This window comes from Suricata suricatta, unplaced genomic scaffold, assembly GCF_006229205.1.
Source record: "Suricata suricatta isolate VVHF042 unplaced genomic scaffold, meerkat_22Aug2017_6uvM2_HiC HiC_scaffold_111, whole genome shotgun sequence".
Classification (NCBI taxonomy): Eukaryota; Metazoa; Chordata; class Mammalia; order Carnivora; family Herpestidae; genus Suricata; species Suricata suricatta.
In genome coordinates this window covers 435-23,741 of record NW_021855001.1, presented here as the reverse complement: position 1 = coordinate 23,741, position 23,307 = coordinate 435, and the positions used below count along the sequence as shown (strand labels likewise).

Genomic DNA, 23,307 nt, shown 5'->3' with positions numbered 1-23,307 from the left:
TTGTGTTGGTTACCACTCAGGCTTCTAAGGAATTTTTCACTGAAGCATACTTTTGGGAGTAATTGAAGAAGTGAGGTGTTCATCATCACACTTAGCGTATCAAGCATTGAGTCGGTGCCACCAAGAACATGACCTCTTCTCTTGCAACACCACTTCATAATGTCTTTTTTTTTCTTCCAGCTTCCACACACAATGGGCATAGGACATCTTGTGAATTTAAGGTATAGAAAGTGTTCAGCAGGACTGTCTCAAAGGGGCCCATGCACCGCAATGTTCATAGCAGCGCTATCGGCCTGGAAAGAGCCCAAATGTCCATCGACAGACGGATAAAGATGTGGTAGATTCGTGTGTGTGTGTGTGTATAGATATATATATACACACACACACACACACACGATGAAGTCTTGCATTCGCCACAAAGTGGATGCAAGTCGAGTGTATTATGCTAAGCGAAGTAAGTCAGAGAAAGACAAATAGATGATTTCACTCATGTGGAATCTAAGATGCAAAGCAGATGAACATAAGGGAAGGGAAGCAAAAATAACAAAAACAGGGACACCAACCAGAAGACACTCAAGTACAGAGAACAAACTAGGGTATTGGAAGGGTGTTGGGTCGGGGGACGGGCTAAATGGACAAGGGCATTGAGGAGGACACTTGTGGAGGTGAGCACTGGGAATTATATGAAAGTGATGAATCATTAAATTTCGTTCCTGAAATCATTATTATACTATATGTTAACCCGGATTTAAATTAAAAAAAATTTTTTTAAACATATAGAAGGTATTGATGTGGTAGGCTTACATGTTGCGAAATTATTACCAGCACAACCTTAGCAAACACCTGATGGCGTGTCACATCGTTTCCACTGACCGGTGAGAACATAGCAACTTCCAATGTTGTTAACCACAGTCACTATGCTGTATGTTGGATTTTCTGAATTGGCTCATCTTGTAACTGCAAGTGAGTGCTATCAGACCAACATCACTTCTCCATGCTCCCCAGCTCCCGCTAACCACCATTTTAGTCTGTTTCTAGGAGCTCACCTTTTTAAGATTTCACCTAGCGTAACGCCCTCAAAGGCCATCTCTGTTGGAAAGAGCGGGATCCCTTTCATTGTCACGGCGGAATAACATTCCGTTGGGTCTACGTATGTACCGTTATCGTCTAGGTGCCTCATTCATCCCTTGGTGGCCACTCAAATTTCCATACCTTGACTATTGTGAATAATATCGCAGTGCATGTGGTAGTCCAGATACTCTGCAAAAATTCTGTTTTCCTTTCCTTTGGACCAGTACCCAGGAGTGAGACAGCTGACTCATACAGTCCTTCCGGGTTTCACTTTTTTGAGGCACCTCCCTACTGTTAACCACAGTGGCCGCACCAGTTTGCGCTCCTCCGACGGCACGCCAGGCCAGGGTTCTCTTCTGCACATCCCCGCCAGCACTTGTAATTGCTGGTCTGTATCACGATTCCCATCCTGACCGGTGTGACGCGATGTCTCATTGCAGTTCTGGTTCGCAGTTCCCTGACGCTGAGCGATGTGGACTGCCTTTCGCTGTACCTGTGCGTTGTCTTTGGAAAAACGTCGGTCGGGGGCGCCTGGCGGGCTCAGTCAGTGGAGCGGGGGACTCCTGACCCCGGGGTGGTAAGCTCTAAGCCCCACATCGGGTGTAGAGTTCACGTAAATAAAATATTTTTAAATAGTTCAGTTCCTCTGCCCAGTTTTTAATTGGACTGTTTTCGGCTCCTTCGTCCTAGGAGTTCTCTTTACAGTTTGGATATTAACCCTTTTAACCAACACGGATTACACACCCTTCCTTCCACTCCAGAGTTTGCCTTTTCACTCTGTTGATGGTACCTTGGCTGTGCGGAAGACTGCGGATTGGATGTACGCTCACTTGTTTACCGTTGCTCTCGTTGCCTTTGACTTTTGTGTCAAATTGAAAAGACATCCATTGTCTAGGCTGATGTCGGCGAGCTATCCCCCTATGATTTCTTGCAGGAATTTTATAGTCTTGAGGTCTTAGGTTCAAGTCCTTTTTCTTTCAAGTGTTTAATCCATTTTCATTTGCTTTTTGCGTATGGTGTACGATAGGGGTCCTATTTCATTCTTTTGCGTGCGCCTATCCAATTTTCCCAATACCGTTTATTGAAGAAACTACCCTTTCCCCCTCATTTGATAAATCCATGTATGTTCGGGGCTCGTTGGTTGTAAATTAGTGGACTGTATATGAATGTGTTTACTTCTGGCCTTGTTCTCCTGTTCTACCGATCTTGCTGCCTGTTCCTATGCCAATACCATACCATTCTGATTATGATAGCTTCGTATAATAGTTTGAAATCTGGAAGTGTGCTACTTTCCATCACATTTGTTCTTAGGATCGCGTTAGCTCTGTAGGGCTTCATTTTGTGGTTTTGTACAAACTTTATGAGTTTTCTTTCCTATTTTACTTTTGGAGAGTGCAAGCGGGGAAGGGGCAGAGAGAGATTCCTAAGCAGACTCCACGCTGGGGCCCTCCATGTGGGGCTTGATCCCATGACCCTGGGATCATGACCTGAGCTGAAATCAAGAGTCAGATGCTCAACTGACTAAACCACCAGGACACCCCCTTAATTTCTGTTTCTGATGCCTCATTTTTAGTGTATAGAAACACAACTGATTTCTGGACATTGATTTTTCTATCCTGCTGGTTTATTGATTTCACTTCTTGGTTTTAACGTATTTTGGTTTGTTCTTTTTAGGGGAATCTTTAAGGTTTTATGTACATAATATTATGTCATCTCTAGACACAGACCATTTTACTGCTATTTTCTGATTTGGATGGCTTTTCTCGTCCTCCCCTAATTGCTCTGGCATGGTCCTCAAGTACTGTGTGGAATAAAAGCGGCAGAGTTGGGCATCCTTGTGTTCCGGATCTTTGAGGAAGACCTTTGAGCTTTCCACTGTTGAGCATATTAGCTGGGGGCCTGTTACGTAAAGGCATTATTGCGTTGAGGCATGTTCCCTCTATCATGTTTCGAACTGTTATCGTGAAAGGATATTGAATTTGTGAAATGCTTTTTCGGCATCTAATGGAATGACTGTGTGATTGTTATTTTTCATTTTGTTAATGTGGAACATTGCTTTGCAGATGTTGAATCATCCTTGAATGCTTAGAATAAATCCCACTTGATTGTGGCCTGTAATCCTTCTAATGTACTTTTGAATTCAGTTTGGTTTTTTGTTGAGGATTATTCCATCTATGTTCATCAGGGATGTTGACCTGTAATTCTATTTTTTTTTTTTTACAAGGTCCTTATCCAATTTTGATATCAGGTTCATTCTGGACTTGTAAAATGAGTTTGGAAGTGTTCCCTTCTGTTTTTTTGAAGAGTTTGATAAGGATTGGAGTTAATTCTTCAAAAAACGTTTAGTAGAATTCACCAGTGAAGCCCTGTGGTCCTAGACCTTCTCTTGTTGGACGATGTATTATTTCTGAATCAATGTCCTTATTGGTAATTGGTCTCTTCCGATTTTCTATTTATGGTTCAGTTCCGTTAGATTGAAGGTTTGTAGAAAATTACCCATTCTGATAGGTTTTCTAGTTTGAGTATCATTGTTCATAATAGTCTTTGAGGAGCCTGTGTACTTGTGTGACATCAGTTTTAATGTTTTTTTCATTTATAATTTTAAGTCCTCTCTTTTTTTTTCTTGGTTAATCTAGCTAAAGGTTTTGTTTCTTTTCAAAACCCCTAGCTATTAGTTTCATTGATCTTTTTAATGGTCTCTTTAGTCTCTCTTTCATTTATTTCTGCTCTGATCTTTATATTTCCTTCCTTAAGCTAGTTTGGGGCTTAGTTCTTTCTGTAGTTCCTTGAGATGCAATAATGAGTTTCGTGTTTGTGATCTTTCTCGTTTCTTTCTTTCTTGTTTCTTAATATGGGCATTTATTCCTATAAACGTTCTTTGAACAGCATTTGCTGTATCCATAAGTTTTGATATATTATGTTTCCCTTTTCATTTATCTCAAGATGTTTTTTGTTATTTTTCTTTTGACTCACGTATTGTTGAAGAACATGTTTTATCTCCATGTGTTTGTGTTCTCCAGCTTTATTCTTTTTCAAAAATCAATGTTTATTTCAGTTTTAGGGACGGTGCAAGCAGAGGAGGGGCAGAGAGAGAGAGAGAGAGAGAGAGAGAGAGACAGAGACAGAGACAGATTCTGAAGCAGCTCCAGACTCTAAGCCATCAGCACAGAGCCCTATGTGGGGCTCGAACCCATGAACCGTGAGATCATGACCTGAGCCGAAGTTGGACACTCAACCAGCTGAGCAGCCCTGTCCCCCCTTTAGCTTAATTCTTGTAATTGATTTTTAATTTTATACCATTGTGGTTGAAAAATAATGCCTGATAAGATTTCTGTCTCCTTAATTTTTTTTTGCCTTGTTTTTGTGGCCTAACATATGAGGTATCCTGGAGAACGTTCTGCGCGTGCTGGAGAAGAATGTGTATTCTGCTCCTGTTGGATGTGTGAAAATCAATAAAGGGAAACCTTGCTTGGAATGGAGTTGGAAAGCGCTGTCGGGAGGAGCCGTGGCACACACGAACTTTCGTCGCGGCCTGCTTCATTCCTGTGCCAGAAAGAGTTTACTTTGTTGCTCCCATAGGAGGAAGGAAGGTCGTCTCAACAGCAACAGCCTCGCCGATGAGAAACTGCCGCAACTGAGCCGATTCGTAACCTTCACCACGCTCACCTTGTTTCTCTCCCGCAGACTTTCAGCCCCCTCCCCCAGTGTTTCCTTCTCCTCCATAAAGTGACGGCTCTCTCCCTTGTTGGGCAGACCCTGCCTGTGGTTTGCCATGGCTTGCAAGTTCCGAATTGCACTTCCTCTGCTGTACTTGGATAAACCCATTTTGCTGGTAATCCACCTTGCTGTTTTATTTTTAAGGTGGACGTTACGTGGTGATCAGCAGTGCGATCTGAAGGAGGTGAGCCCCTGAGGAGCTAATGACCCACGGAGCTGTGTGCAGCACCCACGTGAGCCGTTCGTGCCTCCGCTTCCGAGTCCTCTTTCTCCTTGTGGTCGGAGAGACCTCCTCTCAGGCTCGCGCTCCCTCCCTTGGGTTCAGCTCTCCGACTTTAGCTGGGATCTCTTGTTGTTTTTATGTAGGCATGGCCCTCCCTGGGGAGGACGCGGAGGTTCTTGACCTGTTCCTGTGGGCTGCACCGTCCGGGTAAGTCACCTTTCCTGGTCAAAAGGGGGAAACGCATGATTCCCGGTGTTTTAGAACAGCTCTTGGAAAACAGGGTCCCTCACAGGTAAGACACTTTAGGGACTCCAGAAGCAAGCTAGATTTGATCTAGTCCTTGGACCAGGCTCTGGTGTCTTTCTGGAAAAATGGGCGAATCTTTGGATAACTTGGAATAGTAATGGCCATTCTGGGGAAACGTTGACTTGGGTAAATCCCCCTTGGGGCGCCTGGTGGCTCAGTCAGTTAAGCGTCCAACGTCGGCTCAGGTCGTGATCTCACCGTTTCGTGAGTTCAAGCCCTGCATCGGGCTCTGTGCTGACAGCTAGGTCAGATCCTGGAGCCTGTCTTTGGATTCTGTGTCTCCCTCTCTCTCTCTGACCCTCCCCTGCTCGTGCGGCCTCTCTCTGTCTCTCAAACATAAATAAAAAACATTAAAATTTTTTTTTAATCCACCTGAAGGGGCACCCTTCAACGAGAGGATCGCAACCCTCCCAGAGACCAGAGAGTATTGTTTGGTATGCACAAACTTCTAAAAGATAAAAGGATTTCAAAAACACTCCTTAAGAGGATCCTTTATAGCATGTATATAAAAGTTTTTCATGAAAAAACCAAAACAAACTGGCCATCTGAGCAGGTAACCTGAACATGACTCATCTTCTCGAAATAGTTTGTTTGAATCCAGCTCTTCTTTTGAGTTGTGAGGGGCGCTTGGGTGGCTCAGTCGGTTAAGCCTCCAACTTTGGCTCGGGTCATGATCTCTTGGTTCGTGAGTTCAAGCCCCGTGTCAAGATGGACAGTTTGAATCCACTGTCCTCTTCTTCCTCTGCCTTTGCCCCATTCGCTTGTCCTCCCTCCCTCCCTCTTTCTCTCCCTCTCTCTCTCTCTTTCAAAAGTAAGCATTCACAAAATGTAAACTTCCGAGTTTTGTATTTGAGATGTGGCTAAGGTTTTTTGTGGGTTTTTTGTTTTTTAAACAAAAGCTTTTAAGATCTCTGTATTGGTCTGTTTATGTATTTCTGTGTATGCCTATATTTTTCTACCTACAGATAGTATTGCCAAAATTAATTGGTAAAGAGCTCTATTTAACTGCCTTAAAGTAAAAAAGTGCACATATAAATTCAGTAAACTAACCCAAATGTTTTCTGGGTTCACATGATCCACAATAATCAATAAGTAAAAGCTAGTTGAGGTTAATTCGTTTAGTTAAGACTGACATGCCTTAGAATTCTCAACATTGAGGGGTGCCTGGGTGGCTCAGTCGGTTAGGCATCAAACTTCGGGGCATGACTCATGGTTTGTGGGTTTGAGCCCCATGTCAGGCTCTGTGCTGATGGCTCGGAGCCTGGAACCTGCTTCAGATTCGGTGTCTCCTCTCTCTGCCCCCTTCCCACTCGTGCTCTGTCTCTCAAAAATAAATGGTAAAAAAAAAAAAAAAAAAATAGGGGCGCCTGGGTGGCTCAGTCAGTTAAGTGGCCGGCTTTGGCTCAGGTCATGATCTCACGGTTCGTGGGTTCGAGCCCCGCGTCGGGCTCTATGCTGACAGCTAGCTCAGAGCCTGGAGCCTGCTTCAGATGCTGTATCTCCCTCTCTCTCTGACCCTCCCCTGCTTGCACTGTCTCTCTCTGTCTCTCAAACATGAATAAAAAGCATTGAAAATAATAAAAAAAAAAGTAAAAAGAATTCTCAGCATTGACGATAATGCAAACATGCAATGATAATTCCTCCTGGGTTTATTAGTCAGTAGAGTTCATGGGGTCTCTTGGAAAACCTGTCAGCAAGAAAGTTCAGCTGAGATGATGGGCGGCGGTGTCTGAGGCCTCGTGAGGCTTTTGTGAGCCATCGCGACTTCACTGGCGGGACAGGATTGCGGTAGAGGTCGAGCCGCTCGCTAAGCAATGTGGTGCGGGTCTCCTCGGAACCAAGGAAGGTAACGGGGCCAAAGTAGCCTTCATGCACGTACGCATAACCTTGACACGACTCTGACGTGTCCTGTGTCCAGTCAGACTGTATGTGTCACCCCACGTGGGAGACAAAGAAGGAGAAATTGCATAAAAGTCTCCACCCCGCTGTGCGTGGAGCACAGCCTTTTTGGGGCCTTAGCCTGCTGAGCCCATGCGCGCAGGCATAAAGCTGCTTCCTGGAAGAGGAGCCTTGGTGTCCCATCTCTCTGTGGCAGAATCCCGCTACGTTCTGGGGATCTTGCTCCCAGGATTCAAAGACGATGCTCTTCATCTCCTTTGTCGCTGGGGTGTGAACCTCGGAGCGCTGGGAGGAGCGACCTTGCCTGGGGCCAGGGGACCACCTGGTCCATAGGAGACTAGCCCCTCCCAGCACGCCCACGTGAGGACCCTGGATGCACAACGGAACCCGTGAGGCCCGGGAACCAGCTCAGGGAGCACCGACTGTCAGACTGGTAAGAAACCGGGTTCGTTTTGGTAGACCTGCCCCTAAGAGGCAGAAGGGGGGCCTGATCACCTCCTAGAGTTGCCCGAGTGTTTCCACACGCAATAAGGAACAAAACTGCAACGCCAAGGCGCCGGGCGCCGGGTTGGAGTCGCTGTGTGTGAATGAGATGGACGGCGGAAAGGTTCTGACCCCACCGAAGGCCGAAGCGAGTATTGAGTCCCAATCTGCGGTTCCGTTGCCACCTCATTCGGTTAAGGCGGCATTAGACTTCCTCCGGAGTGTGAGCCGGGTCAGGGTTTGACACTGAATCCCCCAGTGCTAAGAGGCGCCTGGAGTATCTCCTGGCGGCTGGAGAGTGCTGGCCTCCTGAGGGAGGCACTCCGTACAGTACTCTTGTACAGGGAGATCTGTGTTGTGCAAGGGAGGGCATGTGGTCAGCAGTTCCTTACGTGCAGCTCTCCTTTGCCTCCCAGGGGCCGCGACAGGCAAGTACTTGCCCCTGAGGCCTCCCCTCTGGAAAAGCCACCTGTTAGACCCTCCTGCCCTCCTCACCCAGGATTCCAGGGATAAGAAATGCTCCCCCTAAACTCAAGGCACATTCAGTGTATCCACTGAAATGCCTCATGATGGATATGGCCCCATAAAGCAAATACAAAAGAGCTGGGCAAAGTTTCAGACAGCCCTGATCAATGATACAAGTGTTCCAAAACCTAACCCTGTTGCTGAAAAAAAGAAAAACCAAACAAACCCTAAGGATATTTAGGTCGGCTTTTAAAAAAAAAAAAAAATGCTGTATTCTTTAATGATTCCTACGGTGGCCATCTAAAAATTTCTGATGTAACCGACAAATCACAATTGGTTCCTACTTCGTTTTCCCTGGAGACTAAGGTTTCGGAGATTTAAATCTGCTACAGGTAATTAAGACTGATAAAAATAAGGAAAGTAACTCTGTATGTAGAAAAGCAGGAGATAGGTACAGAAGAAAGGAATCTGCCCTAAATGAGACGGGCGGTTTGCAGAAAAGGGGATTAGGCGAAAATCTGAAAGCAAAGGAACGCTGTAGAAGGTTTGTGAAGGGAAATCTTTGGAAAGAAACTGTGTATGTGGTCAGGACAGACTGAGGTTAAAATGAATGGATTTTAGAAGTACACCGGCTTAAGTGTACGTTATTCTGTTAAAAAGGCAAAGGTTTCTTGGAATGTTGGTATGCTTTTGGGGGGGGGGGAAGGGTAAAGTTGTTTTATTCCTCTTTTGTCTGCCCAAAAAGATGGGAAAAAATGATCTTAAGCAAAAGGGCAGGACAGCATGCCCCTTTGAGTTGTTTGACTCAAGCCTTGGCCAAAATTGTCCCTCCGTTGACTGAAAGACTGGGGAGACGGTGCCGATGTCCTTGCCGCCAGCCTCCAAATGCTCCACGTCGTGTCGTTTCTGTCACGCGCAGGAATGGGTGCCTGTGCCGTACGAGGGATAGACGACTCTAGTATATAAAGGGCTTCCACTGAGACGCGTGGGAGCCATTTTGCTACACGTAGCCCAGTGTCGATTTGTACCAACCGAGATACTCTAGAAGGCTAGCCACGTGGCTGGAACGTATTTATGTGGGCACTGCTGAAGAAGGCAAGGGACTAGACCTCGACTTGGACCCTTTTGGCCCGCTTAATGGCCAATGTTCTCCTTACAAAAAATGGTTCTCACCAGCCTTCCAAAATATATTTTATGGAAAGAGGATTACTGCTGGGCCAAAGTAAAACTAGCACGTCCTTCTGCAACCACAGTCGATGCCCCCAAAGTTCCGCAGGCGGAAAACGGACGGATGAGAGAAATCAGGGAAGACGGGGTGAGCTCTCGGAGGTGGGGTCAAGCCTGGATAAGAGTGACTGCTCCCAGAACCTCGTGAGACCGACTCCACACAGGGCCAGGAGATGAGGCTTCTGGCCAACGCGTGGGGTCAGGAGATGAGGTTTCTCCAGGCCAACTATGGGAAATTAAGATATGGGATGCCTACTTCTCCTCCTTTTTCCTACAGATGGGCGATTCCCCAACCAAGGCCAATACTTATTTGGGTTGGATTCTGAACCTTTGGGATGATTCTGATCCATAAACTCTGGGGGGACGGCGGGGAACAAACCTCACGAATTCTCACGGGGCTGGCGGTCCTACAGGGAACTGCCTATTTGCTACTGGGGCCCAGGTAGTTCATCAAGATCCTAATCGGGACTCTGACCATCCCAGTAAGAAATGGTATTGCCACCACCTCCAAGCTTGTGCTTTAGAGAAATTAAGGAGGTCTTAGGTTAGGCCCTTTAATTATGCTAAACTAGCCACTATTTTACAAACCGCATGAGAGCCCAGTGGCTTCCTGGAGAGGTTCAGGGAGGCTCTCGTTAAGGACAGGGCGATCTCCCCTGACAGCCCTGCGGCTGAGACGATTTTAAAGAACAAATGTGTCCCTCCATTGGCCGCACATACTCGGAGGGAGCTGCAAAAGTTGGCTGTTGGCCTGGAAGGGACCCTAACAGAGCTCTTATGAGCTACCAGCTGGGTATATTCCAACCGAGATCAAGGGGGAAACACAGGAAAGGAGGCTGAGGAAAACTCTGAGGCCTTCGTTGTGGACTTACACAATATGTCAGACCAGACTTCTGAGGTCCTGGCCCCGGATGCCACATAGGTGGCCAGTCAGGACGCTGGAAACGAGACTGTCCTCAGAAGTGACGAGAGAACTCGGAGCCCGGCAAGCCACACCCCTTCTGTGGAGACCATCACTGAAAGTCTGAATGCCCTCGGGGACCTCTATCTGCAAGGCTCGGGTACCCAGTGTCCCTGAAAGAGACTGCTGGGGTCTGGCTCCCCAGAACCGGCGGTCTATTAGAAGCCCGGAGCCTCAGGTAACTCTGGAAAACTCGGGTAACTGAAACGCCAGTTCCTTTGCTTCTTGACACCAGGAGCCGCCTTTTCGGTGCTCCGTCCTGCTCCAGGCCAGCGGTCCAAAGGCAGCATAGCAATTAGAGGCCCCCCGGAAAACTTAGGACTGCACTTTGTTCTCGGCCCCTGGGGTGCATTAGGGAAAACTAAGTTTTTTCTCATCCTTTCTCGATCCTACCGGAGAGCCTCACCTCCCATGCTGGGAAGGGATGTTATAACTGAATTAGAGGCAATACTGCTGCGAACTCCAGGACAGGTAAACAATTGTGTGAGTTTTGGGGAATTACTGCATATTGTTGGCTGTAGATACCAGGGTTCAGGAAAATAGCTTGCCCGCCCTATCAATTTTTTTTTAATTTTTTAATGTTTCATTTGTTTTTGAGAGAGTATGAGCCGGGAGGGGCCGAGCGGGAGACCCAGAATCCAAAGGCAGGCTCGGCTCTGAGCGCTCAGGAAGGCCGCGGGGGAAGCTCTCACAGGAACTTCCTGTCGCAGCTTCCTTGGTCTTCCCAGGCAGGCGGAAGGTCGCCTTACTGCCGCAGCAGGAGGAAGCGTTTTCTCCTTGCCCGCCGCGTCGAGCAGGTGAGACCGTCACCATCCTGAACGCTGGCTTTGCTCTAAGAGGCTCTGGCGCCCAGCGGCCCCCTTGCTACCTCCTTTTCCCTCGGTGGCGTTCCCTCCTCTGTCCTCCAGACTCGGCCTGTGGTTTGCTGTCGCACGTGTGTCCCGAATCGCCGTTCTTCTGCTATTCCTGAGCAAACTCATTTTGCTGGTAAAATAACTCCCTGTTTTATTTTTAAGATTCAGAGATGGACTTCACAGACATTTCCAGAACATTCCATCTGGTCCAATGTGTTGTACAGTCCAGGGTTTCCTTATTGATTTTCTGTCTGGATGATGTCTCCATTGTTGAAAACGGGGTACTGCGGTCCCCTCCTGTGACCATATCGCTGTCATGTTCTCCCTGGAGGCCTGTTAATACTTGCTTTATATGTTTATGTGCTCTGATGGTGAATGCATCAATATTTCCAAATGCTCTATTTTGGGGTGAATTTACCTTTTTACGAACATCTGATGAATTTGTCTCCTGTGACAGTTTTTGTCGTAAAGTGTATTTTGTCTGATATATGTACAGCTACCCTTGCTTTGTTTTGGCTCTTTGCATAGAATACCTTTTCCCATTCCTTCACTTCTGGTGTGGTGTGTCCTTAAAGCTAACGTGCTTTGTAGGCGGTACGTGGATCTTTTAGGTTTTTTATATATTTCTTTAATCCATTCAGCCACTCTGTCTTTTGACTGGAGAATTGGGTCCATTTACATTTAATTATTGATATATACGACATTACCATCACCATTTTGTGGTTTTCTTGGTTTTTTAAGTGTTTTAAATGTTTCTTTTTGAGCAAGAAAGAGAGCATGAGCAGGGGAGGGGCAGAGAGAAAGGGAGGCCTAGGATCTGAAGCAGCCTCCAGGTTCTGAGCTGTCAGTATAGAGCCTGACATGGGGCTTGGACTCGCTAAGCTGTGAGATCATGACCTGAGCCTTAGTCAGATGCTTAACCAACTGAGCCACCCAGGCGCCCCTCTGATTGTTTTGTAATTCCTTTGTTTCCTCCTCTTGTTCTCTTCCATTGTATTTTGATGATTTTAAAAAGTTTTTTTGAATGTTTATTTTTGAGAGAGCACGTGCATGCGAGTGGGAGAGGGGCAGAGAGAGAGGGAGACACAGAATCCAAAGCAGGTTCCAGGCTCTGAGCTGTCGGCACAGTGCCCGACACGGTGTGCAAACTCACAAACACTGAGATCATGGCCTGAGCTGACGTCGGATGATTTTCAGTAGTGAGAGGCTTAGGGTTCATCTTCTGTGTCTCTTGTACAGGAGTTTGCTTTGTGGTTACCAAGGAGCTTACATAAAATGTATGTTTAACAGTCTTTTTAAGCTCCTGATAATTTATCTTTGAGTACACAGAAACGCTCTGCATTTATACACTCCCTACCCCCCCCCCACCATTTTTTGAAGTGGCCTCTATGCCCAGCATGGGGCTCAAATTTACGACCCTGAGATCAAGAAATGTTCTACTGAGTGAGCAAGCCAGGTGCCCTTCCCCACCCCCATTTTAAGTCGTTATATGCACGAGCCAATTACCATCATATAGTTATGCTTAATACTTCTCTTCGTCTTGACCCCAGAGTTGTGATTACCCAACACCACGCAGCATTAGAGCATTCTAAATTTAAGTGTATGCTTACCTTTACCCGTACGTTTTATAGTGTGATACGTTTTCCTGTTCCTAATTAGCATGTTTTCATTTCAGCTTGAGGAAGTCCCTGTAACACGGAAGGCTGGCCTAGCGGTGCTCACTCCGTTAGCTCTTGCTGGGCTGGCAAACTCTCCTGCCTTCAGTTCCAAAGGCCAACAGTGCAGGTGTCTAGTGTTCGTGGTTGGTAGTGTTTTTTTTTTTTGTTCACCAATTAGAATATATCATGCCTTTCCACTTCTGGCCTGCAACGTTTCTGCTGAAAACTCCATTGATAGTCTTGTGGGGTTTCCCCTGTATGTCACAGGTTTTCTTTTCCTGCTTTAAAACTCTGTATGTTGACAATTTGATTATAATACGACTCTGTGCATTTCTTTAGATTGATCTATTTTGTTTTGGAACCCTTCAGGCTTCTCGGCTCTCTGACAGGATGAACTGCACTGGCCTGTCTTCCAAGTTGCCCGATCCTTCCTTCTGTTTGATCTAGTCTGCCGTTGAACCCCTCCACTCAATTTTTCAGTTGTTATTGGGTTCAGCTGTGTGACTTGATACTTTTTTAATATTTTCTCTTTGTGAAAATTTTCAGCTTGTGTGTTGTCCTGACCTCTGTGAGCATCTGTATAACTTGAACCCTCAGGCAAGTCACTTTAGGTCTGTTTCTGGAGTTGCATTCTTTTTTTTTTTTTTTTATGTTTATTTTTTGAGAGTGTGTGAGCAGGGGAGGGGCAGAGAGAGGGAGACACAGAATCTGAAGCAGGCTCCAGGCTCCAAGCTGTGAGCACAGAGCCCGACGCGGGGCTCGAACTCATGATCCCTGAGGTGCTGACCTGAGTCACAGGTCAGACGCTTAACTGACTGACCCGCCCAGGTGCCCCAAGAGATGAACTGCACCTTTTCAGAGGCTTTATCATCCAGAAGGTCTCTGGATGCATGTCGTGTGATGTGGGGGCTTCCCTGTAGGCTTCCCTGCTCCTCCCTGGACAAGACCCTCGGAACACATCTCTGTTCACATCTGCACCAGGTAGGTCAAGTGCAAATATCAAATCCGCGAGGAAGGCTGGCACGCACTTGGGGGAAAAGGACTTTGCCAAACCTGCTATTTGGGTATTTGTTTCCTTGGAACTTTCTGTAGTTTTATTCATCCCAGGAGTCATTTGGAAAATCTGCACCAACAGCCGAGCCCCAAGGAGCTCTGCACTAGCTAGAGAAAGATGTCATGCTGGAGGAAAAGCTATTAAGTAAGGGGAGTGTCTGCTTTTAACGCTTGTTCAGTTATTTAGAGGGGGCGGGGAGAGAGAATCCCCAGGAGCTCTGCATGGTGAGCACGAAGCCCAACGTGGGGCTCAAATTCACGAACTGAGATCATGACCCGGGCCAGAATGGAGTCAGGTGCTTAAGGCAGGCCGGTTGTCATTGATTCTTTAATGGACTTAAATTCTGGCTTTGTTTTCATCTCTCAAAAGTCAAGTTGCATGAGGTAAAACGAGAGAAGTGAAAAATCGCTACTCTCTCTCCTAGAGGTTCCAATACGTTGTGGTAGGGTTCCTGTCCCTAATCAAGAGACTGCATGTGATCTTATCGAGACAGGAGTGACACATAGCTTATTATTCAGGGGATTCATGTACTGTCACAAGTGCACAAACTGCTGCCACAACAGGAGGTATGACGTAGTGTGGCAGAGAGCATCCTAATTGGGCCCCTGCTTGCTCTTCTGCAGAGCCTGACGGGCGTGGCCACCTCCCTGAGAAAGGCCGTGTCTCCCTAAATGGACAAGAGCTCATCCTTAAGGTCGGTCAGGTGACGGAAATGCAAGTGGAGAAAATGCCGACAGGTAAGTCGTTGAAACAGTCCCACGAAATCCCAAGCGTCAAACTGAGCTCTGCGGCTCCAGAGAGGACCCGTCGCATCGAGCCCCTGTCCTATTCCTCCATCAATCTTCTTTCAGGAGACTTCTCTACCTTGGGTTTGTAAAGGAGCCCACGGTGCCTGGACCTTTAGGAAGGATTGTCCGTTTTATGTTTACTTTCCCTGGGCCTAGGCTTTGTGTCAATCCCATGCGTGTAATGGCTTTCATTTGGTCACAGCTCTAGAGCTGTTGGGAGCATTTTCTTAAAACCCGATCTCCATCCACATGTGAACGCTCGATCACGCGTGCTGTTGAAAAATGACGCCGTACTGGAGACGCAGCAAGACCATATTCACGTATGGTAAATAGGCAGGTGAGTGAAGCTATACTTTTATTGCATTACTCTTAGTACATCGACAACTATTTCCACCTAAATAGATCTTTAAAATAAGCATACACAAGTACTGACTATTATCTACAAATATTTATTGTAACACTTGAATAGAACTACAGGAAGCCCTTGGCACGGATAGAAAATATTGATTCACTGTTAGGTTACAAAAATGTATACATAGCAAAATTTAATGCTCTTTACATAAAAAATATTAGACTACTTCAACAAAACTTTCAAAAGTTCCTGGTAGTAGCTACCAGAGTTAGAAAAGTAAAATTAGGCTTCAGACACTGCCTCTTCTAGAACACGGGACTCTACCAGCACCTCCACTGCTGGAAAAAATATCGAAGTCCGTCATGCAACAGGAAAACAAAACAAGCTATCCCAGAACGACTGTTGTACGCAGAAGAGAGCGTCTCCCAAGTCAACAAAGAAAGAAAGGCGTCAAGATCCAAATAGGCATTTTTAGGCATGAACAACAACAACAACACAGAGAATCCAAATGAAATCTTATCCTTGATGTTCAACTTTAATAGCATCTTGATCCAGGTATGCTTCCTTTCATCTTAAGACATTTCTGCACACGTGTAGGTTTGCAAATCCAGGAAACAGCCAAACCACAAGTTAATTCTTAACATGAATATACAGAGTTAATCCTATATTATGCAGCCCCTTTTAAAAGCACAGATGCACCCAACGGTTATAGGTATCATTTCATAAAGAGCAACACAAAGTTTACCAGCACGAATACCCAATACCTCTAATCACGGAATGTTCTGGAACAGAATGATGGAGAAGGCAAGTTTCTTTTGAAAATGGCTTAAACTCAAGAAGGTGGGGTGTTTTTTTTTTTTTTTTTCTTTTTTTCGCTTTTTCGCTGAACATCGAACTTGTATTATTCCAGGAAAGATTTAGATTTCAAAAAGGAACTAAATACCAACTCTAATTTAAACTACTGAAGTATTCAAGTCTAGAAAAGTAGGAGGCCTGTGGTCTATTTGTGATTCGGTCTTAGTTGGTATGAAACTGTAAACTTGCTATTCAGACCACTAAAAATGGTTTAGAACGGTGGTCATTTTAATAAGGTAACACTTCTTAAGAAAAACATTTGTGGAACCGAGGTCTATGAGGGATTTGGGGGTCTCCTGGTGTCAAATAAGCTCTTAGAAATTTAAAACAGATACGCATTAAGGCAGAGCTGACATTTATTTCTAAGGAACAACACCGAGAACTGGGCCGGTGGATTAAAGGAACGCTATTTTCAAATGGACTTTGGAAAGCGTCCATGCGCCACAATCCAGCTTCTTCAAGGGCAGGTAGAGCCAAATCAGAGCATTAGCATTAGTGAAAAAAAGATTCTGATTGGATCAGGAGACAAACGTGTCCTGGAAGGCAGCTAATTAAAAAAAAAAAGGTCAATTAGTAAGACTCGCATGATCTTGGGGCCAAAGTTTCATAAATGTCAGCTGTCAGAACTGGAAGTTGACACCCACTGCCCTTGAGGCCCTCCATAGGTAGGTCCGCGGACAGATGGCATACGTCCATGTTCGGTCCCATCGCTTCGTGCCGGCGCCTCGGCGGTCCCGCTCAAGCAGTATGCCATACGCCCATGGCCTCCGCGGCAGGCTCGCTCTACTGCTAAGTGTGAACAGGTCCCAAGTCTCAGAGAGCTGAACAATCGTTTTGTCAAAAGTGTTGCCCTTTAAAATGGCTCATGTGAAGCCTCTGGTATCTGCTCTAAGGAAAAAGATGGCCCTCCTGGAAGGTGTTCCTAGAACTCCCTGCCAGCAGGTGGAGACAGACAGTGAAGGGTTTGTACCTCTATGTGGGGGGGGGGGGGGGGGGGGGGGGGGGGGGGGGGGGGGGGGGGGGGGGGGGGGGGGGGGGGGGGGGGGGGGGGGGGGGGGGGGCACGTCTGGACGGCAGAGCCGCTGTCTGCGGATTTGGCAGAGCTGTCACTTTGGCGGCGGTAACACTCTGGCAAACGTTTATGTGTAAGAATTGAGTTGTTCTTTTGACCGAGCCTGGATATCCTGCAGCTCCTGCTCTTCCTTTGCTTTGATATCCTGGTAAGCCTGCATTTTGCTGGCGTCCTTTAAGTAAGCCCAGTTAGAGGACAGTATCATGAGGAAGTGGATCTGGAAGAGAAGGGTGAGCATGAGGGCTAGTGAGCATGGCAGAAGGCAAAGCGAGCTGTGCGGCAGGTTAGACGCGCTCGGACTGTAAAAAGGGAGACGGTTATTATGCATCCACGCTCGTTCTGCGAGCAGAGCCGTCAGAGCCGGAAGCGAGCTCCGCCAGAACGCTCCACGGTAAGAGGCTGGAGGAAAGTTAGTACACACACGTGATGAGCTGGAAAAAATGGCCCACGTTACTGTTAAGGAAAAGCCAACAGGAGAAGGTGGTGGTGCGTCTGTTACTAGTGGGGGAGTCGTTTTCAGAAACACGCTGTGCCCCGATTCGGAAAGAAGGGCCGTGCAAAGATGTAGCTTTTCTGTGGATGAAAATCCATTGCCCAGAGGCCTAAAAGCGGACATTTATTGCGAGTAAATGAGATACTACACATTTAACACGGAGAACGTAAGCGAAGGTCAAAAACCAGAATTAGGAACTCTAGGCCAACAAGCAGGCAGTCGGTGTTAACACATTGTGAGCAGGGAAACGACCTTTTCCGCGGCATCACTGCCAAGACTGCCTTGCACAGAATGGAAACGTCCCTATTCTTTACAGCCCCTTCCTTCCCGCCTATTTTCCTGGTCTTTCCTGCACCATCTACACACATCCGGGTTCCTCATCTCTCCTGTTCCACACAGTGGAGGCTTTCTGAATGCAGGCACGGTTTCTCTTCCGCCTACCATCGTACGTGCAGTTGTTTGAGAGCCGGCCACGCGGAATCAGTCACTACTCCCCAAAACACAGGGGAAGGTGACCCCTTCTGTGGCTCTGAAAGGGAGGGTCGTGGTGTGCGGAAAGGGAAACCCCCACGTAGAGATCCTGGTCTCAGAGAAAGCAGCGGGCTGGGCTGGACTTTTTTCCCCACACTGTCCAGGAGCTAGCTGACGTATTTGAGGGGCAGGGATGGGGCGGCGAGCCAGAAAAAAAGTTTTGTAATCAAATGTAAACTAGGTTTGTTTTTCTCCCCCCCCCCCAGACTAAGAAAACAAAATGCAGATCAAAACGGCTCTCTCTTCCATCCCCCCTCGAGCACTGCTGTTGGTGACGAGGCAAAAATCGCGGAACATGCAGGTATGACAAAGTGTTAATACTTCGTTTAGAGACACTGCTCAAAGGTCAAGAAAGTTATTTGTTTTTAAACAGATGCTCACCCAATGCCAGTAAAGAACCGAATCCTTTTCAAAACGTGGAAATAAGCCAGATCTCATCGCTTTGTAATTCACTTACGGTAAGGCATCTCGTTAATCTATAACGCAAAGTGAGTTGACTAAAGCTATTTACAAACGACTGGACCACCACGGTAGCAACCCGGACTCTGCCTTGGTCGTGGGGGGCGGGGGGCGGGCAGGGATATTTCAGGCTACCGGGTGGAGCTCCCTAAAGCTCCTCGGTGGCCTTATGCAATTTAGAACTTAGTGCAGCAATCTTCCCGACTCTTAAACTTCAAAACCGCATAGTTATAGGTAGTGGCCATCATGTAGATCAGCTGGTGAAAGAGAACAAACAGGACAGTGAGATACAGGCGGTCAGGGCCGGTGCCCGCTCAGGCCCCGGGGCTTTCTCTGTCCCCCACTGGTCATCACGCGGGTCTGCCTGCGTGGCGCGCACACCGTCTCACGTCCCATACGCGCCGCTGCCCTCAGTACCTGTCGGCACCTCCGCGGCTCCGTCGTGAACGCGAAGCTAGAGGGCCCGATTCCCCCCACCTGCCTACTGAGCAGCCGTCGGTGCGCGTTGTGCCTGGCGCCCTGCAAGGGACCAGGGCGCCAGCATGAGGTAACAGGCTCTTCTTTTCCGGGCCTCGAAAGAGCACGTGACCTTTCCCTCCTGCTCCCCCACGATCTTACATTTCTTAATGTCACAAAGCAAGACCGCCCGATTTCCACCCGTATCTGCGTACATACAGCCCCGTGCAATACAGTGGGGGCCCCTCCACTATTTGCAAACCTCCCTACACGCTCGCATTAGTCTGTAGCCCCCCAGTCAGTGCTCGCAGCACTGTGACGGTCACCCCTGGGCACGCCACACCCCGCTGACGACGTGGTCTCCCAAGCTGCTTTCCTGGTTCAGACCCTACACGAGCGTCCTTGCTGCGGTCGAGTTAGTGCTGCGGGGTTTTGGGCTTTTTGGGATTTTGCTCTTCACGTTTCCTAACCATAGTGCTGAATGGGGTGCTCTCGAATGTCGCTAGACAGCACGTCTGCAGCCGGCACGAGGGCCCGGAGGTGCCACACGCGCTTCACGCAGGGAGGAGGGGTACTGAAGCAGCCGTAGATACTAAATCACGGTCTTGAGACAGAAGCTCCTGCCACAAGGCCCCGTGTGGAACAGTTTGTCTAAAAGTGTCGGGACCAGGGTGGGCCGAAAGGAAACCCCGTGTCTCCCCTAGAAACAGATGTGACAGAACATCAGTACGTGCAGGGATGTGTACATATACACATTTCCGCTTGGAAACGAACCCTTCTGGGCAACGAAACTGGTAAATGCCCGTGGGTCCGAGACTGGAGCCATGAAAGGGAGGGGCGGAAGGCCCAAGGCCGCCCCAGGCCAGCCTGGGGTAAGAGCTCTACGGTTCCCACAGAACCCAAACTCCCCTCCCCGCCAGCAGTGCCTGCACTCCGGCCGGGGGTGTCCCCGAGGTGTCCGCTGGAAGGGAAAGCGGGCAGCGAGACCAGGCCAGCCCGGGGCCGGTACTCACCAGGGCGATGACGGTGGCCCCAGCTCCCGCGCAGGCGACGATGAACAGGTGATAGGACACGTAGAACTAGGAAAGAACAGGGCACCGTGTGAGCGCTGTAGGTGGCAGGACGGGACCTCACCCGTTCTCTCCTCCCCAGCTGCCGCCACTGTGCGCGGGTGCGCGTCACAGCCCAGCCACGGCCCCGCCCGCGCGTTGCCCCACACCCGTGACAGCTCAGTAGCAGGGGCTGGGCCCCCGAGACGAGCGGAACTGTCCTCGTGACTGCAGCGTGGAGCCACGTTTAGGAGCCCCTGCTGGGGGCCAGCAGGCACCTCCACCCTGGCTCGCTCGGAGGCAGTAACTCTCCCTGCTTTCCAGAAGCATGCTCGGAGTCTCAGAAATATGCACACGCCCTCTAGTGCGTTTACCAGTGTTCTTTTACAGACAGTTCTAAACCAATGCCTGAAGAATATTCCGAGGGCTGGTTTTAAACCGAAGCGTGTTAGGATGTACTGCCCATTAAGGCTGAACGTGAAATAGCGCACCGGTAATGAACTCTGACTAGATTTACAGACCTTGGGCTTAGATGCAGGTTCAAGGGAAGCTTTTCTAGGAAAGTTAATTTGCATTTGTTCTGTGATAAATGTCCCGCTTTGGAAAAACTATGGGAAGGTGAAAAAAGAATCTGACGTGTACTTTCAGATGTGCGGGACTCCAATCGCTGCCCAAAGAGAAAGCTCTTGGCCCGTTTCACACGGTCCTGCCCATTCAGTGGGGATCCTTAGCATTTTCCAGGTCACAGACGGCCGCGCATCGGTGATTACGTGCCATGCGCTCAACACGCAGGCTTCCTTCCTAGTACGTGCGCTCCCTTTTCCTCCGTCTAGTAGGAGAGCCCTTTCCTGTGCCTGCTTCACCCGCGGACCGGCCCCCCCACCCCCCCCCACCCGACCCCGGCCGGAGCAGGGTTTATACCTCGTTGGTGTTGCAGATGTTCTCCAGGGCAGAGCCACAGATTTTCCCGGGGAAGGCATTCCAAGGGATGATCCCTGCGAAGCGAATCCCAACACCACGTCAGTCAGCAGCGCACACGGCCGTGCCCGGCCCTTGGGCTCCAGTTACAAGGTAATCATACGTCCGTTCTTCACTGACACTTGACCTGTCTGCCCTCCGCAGACCAGGCTTGTTAGAATCAATAGCAAGTGCGCCTGGGACGGGAGGACCAAAGTCCCGTGGTCTGTAAGAGTCTTAACCCTGAATTTGTCTCCCCTCCAAACGATGCTTTGTTTAGGTAAGCCGATATTTGTAAAAACTCATGTTCAAAGTTGTTTGCCCGAGCACACGTTTATGAACTGTAAGCAGCCGGAGGACAGCCCCCTCGCAAAGCATTTCCTGGTCCCTGGACTTGCTACTCAAGTCCCGACGCGCACAGTCGGTACACAGAGTTTCAAGGCAGCTACTCATCATGTAATTTGGACTTTTGTGGGTCTTTTATAGCCATCTACCGTGTGCCTCTCGCCGTATCCTGGACTCCTCTCTGCCATGACCCGGCCCCTCGGGTTGCTGTTCTGATCGCTGTCATGTAGTAGGTGTGGGCTTTTGACAGCTCCTGTTATGCTTCTCCCAAGAGGGAAGGAAGGATTATTTTTTTTTTTTTTAAGTTCCTTACTTCTTCCATCCTTGCCCTGGCCCAAGAGGAAGTCTTCATGCCTGCCTCAGGGGAAGGGGAAAAGACACGTGGCCACAGTGTCATCAAAGCCAGCGATTTCAAATATACAAGACTTAAAAATACGATCGCTGACGGCCAAAGATGTTTCGTGAAGATACTTCATAGGGAAATGATAGGAACCCACACATTTATTTACAAATGGTTTAAAACTCATCTTCACACCCCGGTTTCCGGCCCTCCCCGAGACCGGTGTGGTTAAACCTTGGTCTGTGTGATAAACAGATGGCCCATGGGCAGTTCTGGGCAAGCTTCTCCTTATGTTGTAAGATAAGACACGGAAGCCCAGCCACATGAGGAAAACCAGCAGCACGAATAGAAATCCCCCGAAATCTTCACTGCAGCTTTAACGAAAAGCTTTTCCCCCACCTCATTGTTTCTGCTAGCAACAGGATTTCCTACCATCTTGGCTAGGAGCACTAATTAAACTCCTCGCTTAGGAGGCGGCCTCTCAACTTGATTGACAGGAGCAGCAGGGGCCCCTTCTGTGGTTTGGCAAAACGAAGCAGCCTTAGCGGCCTGGGGGGAGGATCCCATTCAATATACAGGCCGGCTCTTTGGAAACCCCTTGAAGCCTGTTTTCTAGAGTGCAGTCTGATGACTTTCAAATAGGGCCAGCGTTGATGTTGTTTTCCAGGACAGATAAAGTTTCGTCATTGTTCAAAGACCGGGTCGGAAGAGCGGGACCGAGATCTTAATTGGACTGCAGTGTCTAGGCAATAGTTTGGAGGGAGAGGGGAGCGGTACAAAAGTGAAAAGAACTGGACAAAACAAGTCTGTAGCTTGGGCTGTCCGGGAGCGTTCTGGGCTCAGGACACACCGTTCCTTTCTAACGTGTTCCTCTATAATGCAGTCCGAAACGTTTCCTTTGCTACGTAACAAAAATCCGACTTACAACTAGGAGCCTAAGCGATGTTCCCCTCCGGCAAACAGAGCATCGGTTGCGAGTGGACGCTGTACCGAGAGAAGACTGTATGGAACCGATCACGATGATTAAAGAGGCAGCCCTGTGACAAGTAAGGTCCAGATGTTTGCCCGAGGATCAAGGTTGGGAAGGGGGGAGGTTAGAAGCAAGTACCGTATTGCCGGATATCCACGCAGATCTGCTCCACACTGGCGGTGCCGTTGGTCTGGGGTGACTTGATGACTTCACAGGTCGACCAGATGTTGTAGAACATGAACACGGGCACCGCAGAGAAACCGAACACGCCGAGCCAGGCCACTCCCAGCACGTAGGTGAGGAAAACGAACTGAGCCAAAAAAGGAGAAGGAGAGAGAATCATCAGTGCCCTGGGCAGTGTGCAGCCCCTGCAAGGAACGCTCCGTCGTTCTGGCCAGGTCCCGGACCCGCGGGGCGCATTCGCAGCGCCCCTTGGGCCACCGGAGCGGCGAGGCCAAGTGACCAGGGAGAAGCGAGGGCTGGGGCAGGGCGGTCACGCTCTCCCGAGCTCCAGGGGGTGACTGCCCGAAGCCACTGCCGGGACGTGTCAGGGCCCTCTCTCGGCTAACAAGGACACGAGACCCCAGGAGGTGCTCGCTCTCCTGCAGGGTTACAGAGCCGATCGGAGCAGCAGGTAGGAGGCCGTCCCTAAGTGTCCCTTTCACACTTACCACGGTCCGGTGGCGGAGGCGTTCACAGGCCACTAGGATTCTAACCTCCTG

At 48.6% G+C, this 23,307-nt stretch overlaps 1 protein-coding gene across 1 annotated transcript; it reads right to left on the bottom strand.

The window, feature by feature from the left end:
- Positions 1 to 15,044: 15,044 nt before the first annotated feature.
- On the bottom strand, positions 15,045 to 22,928 carry LOC115284589 (neuronal membrane glycoprotein M6-b). Its single transcript, XM_029931145.1, has 4 exons — positions 22,724 to 22,928; positions 20,895 to 20,968; positions 19,938 to 20,003; positions 15,045 to 17,202 (listed from the first exon to the last, which is right to left on the bottom strand). Exons 1-4 carry the CDS (start codon positions 22,926 to 22,928, stop codon positions 17,053 to 17,055), a joined length of 495 nt encoding a protein of 164 aa, XP_029787005.1. The 3' UTR covers positions 15,045 to 17,052.
- Between the last annotated feature and the right edge of the window lie 379 nt (positions 22,929 to 23,307).

Bases quoted from the DNA above. Each gene is read 5' to 3' on its own strand.
- LOC115284589 (XM_029931145.1), bottom strand. From the start codon at position 22,928: ATGATTCTCTCTCCTTCTCCTTTTTTGGCTCAGTTCGTTTTCCTCACC. The intron at 20,969-22,723 runs GTACTTGCTTCT...TTCGCTTCGCAG, and splicing joins CGTGGATATCCGGCAATACG to GGATCATCCCTTGGAATGCC. The intron at 20,004-20,894 runs GTATAAACCCTG...GTTCTTTCCTAG, and splicing joins ACATCTGCAACACCAACGAG to TTCTACGTGTCCTATCACCT.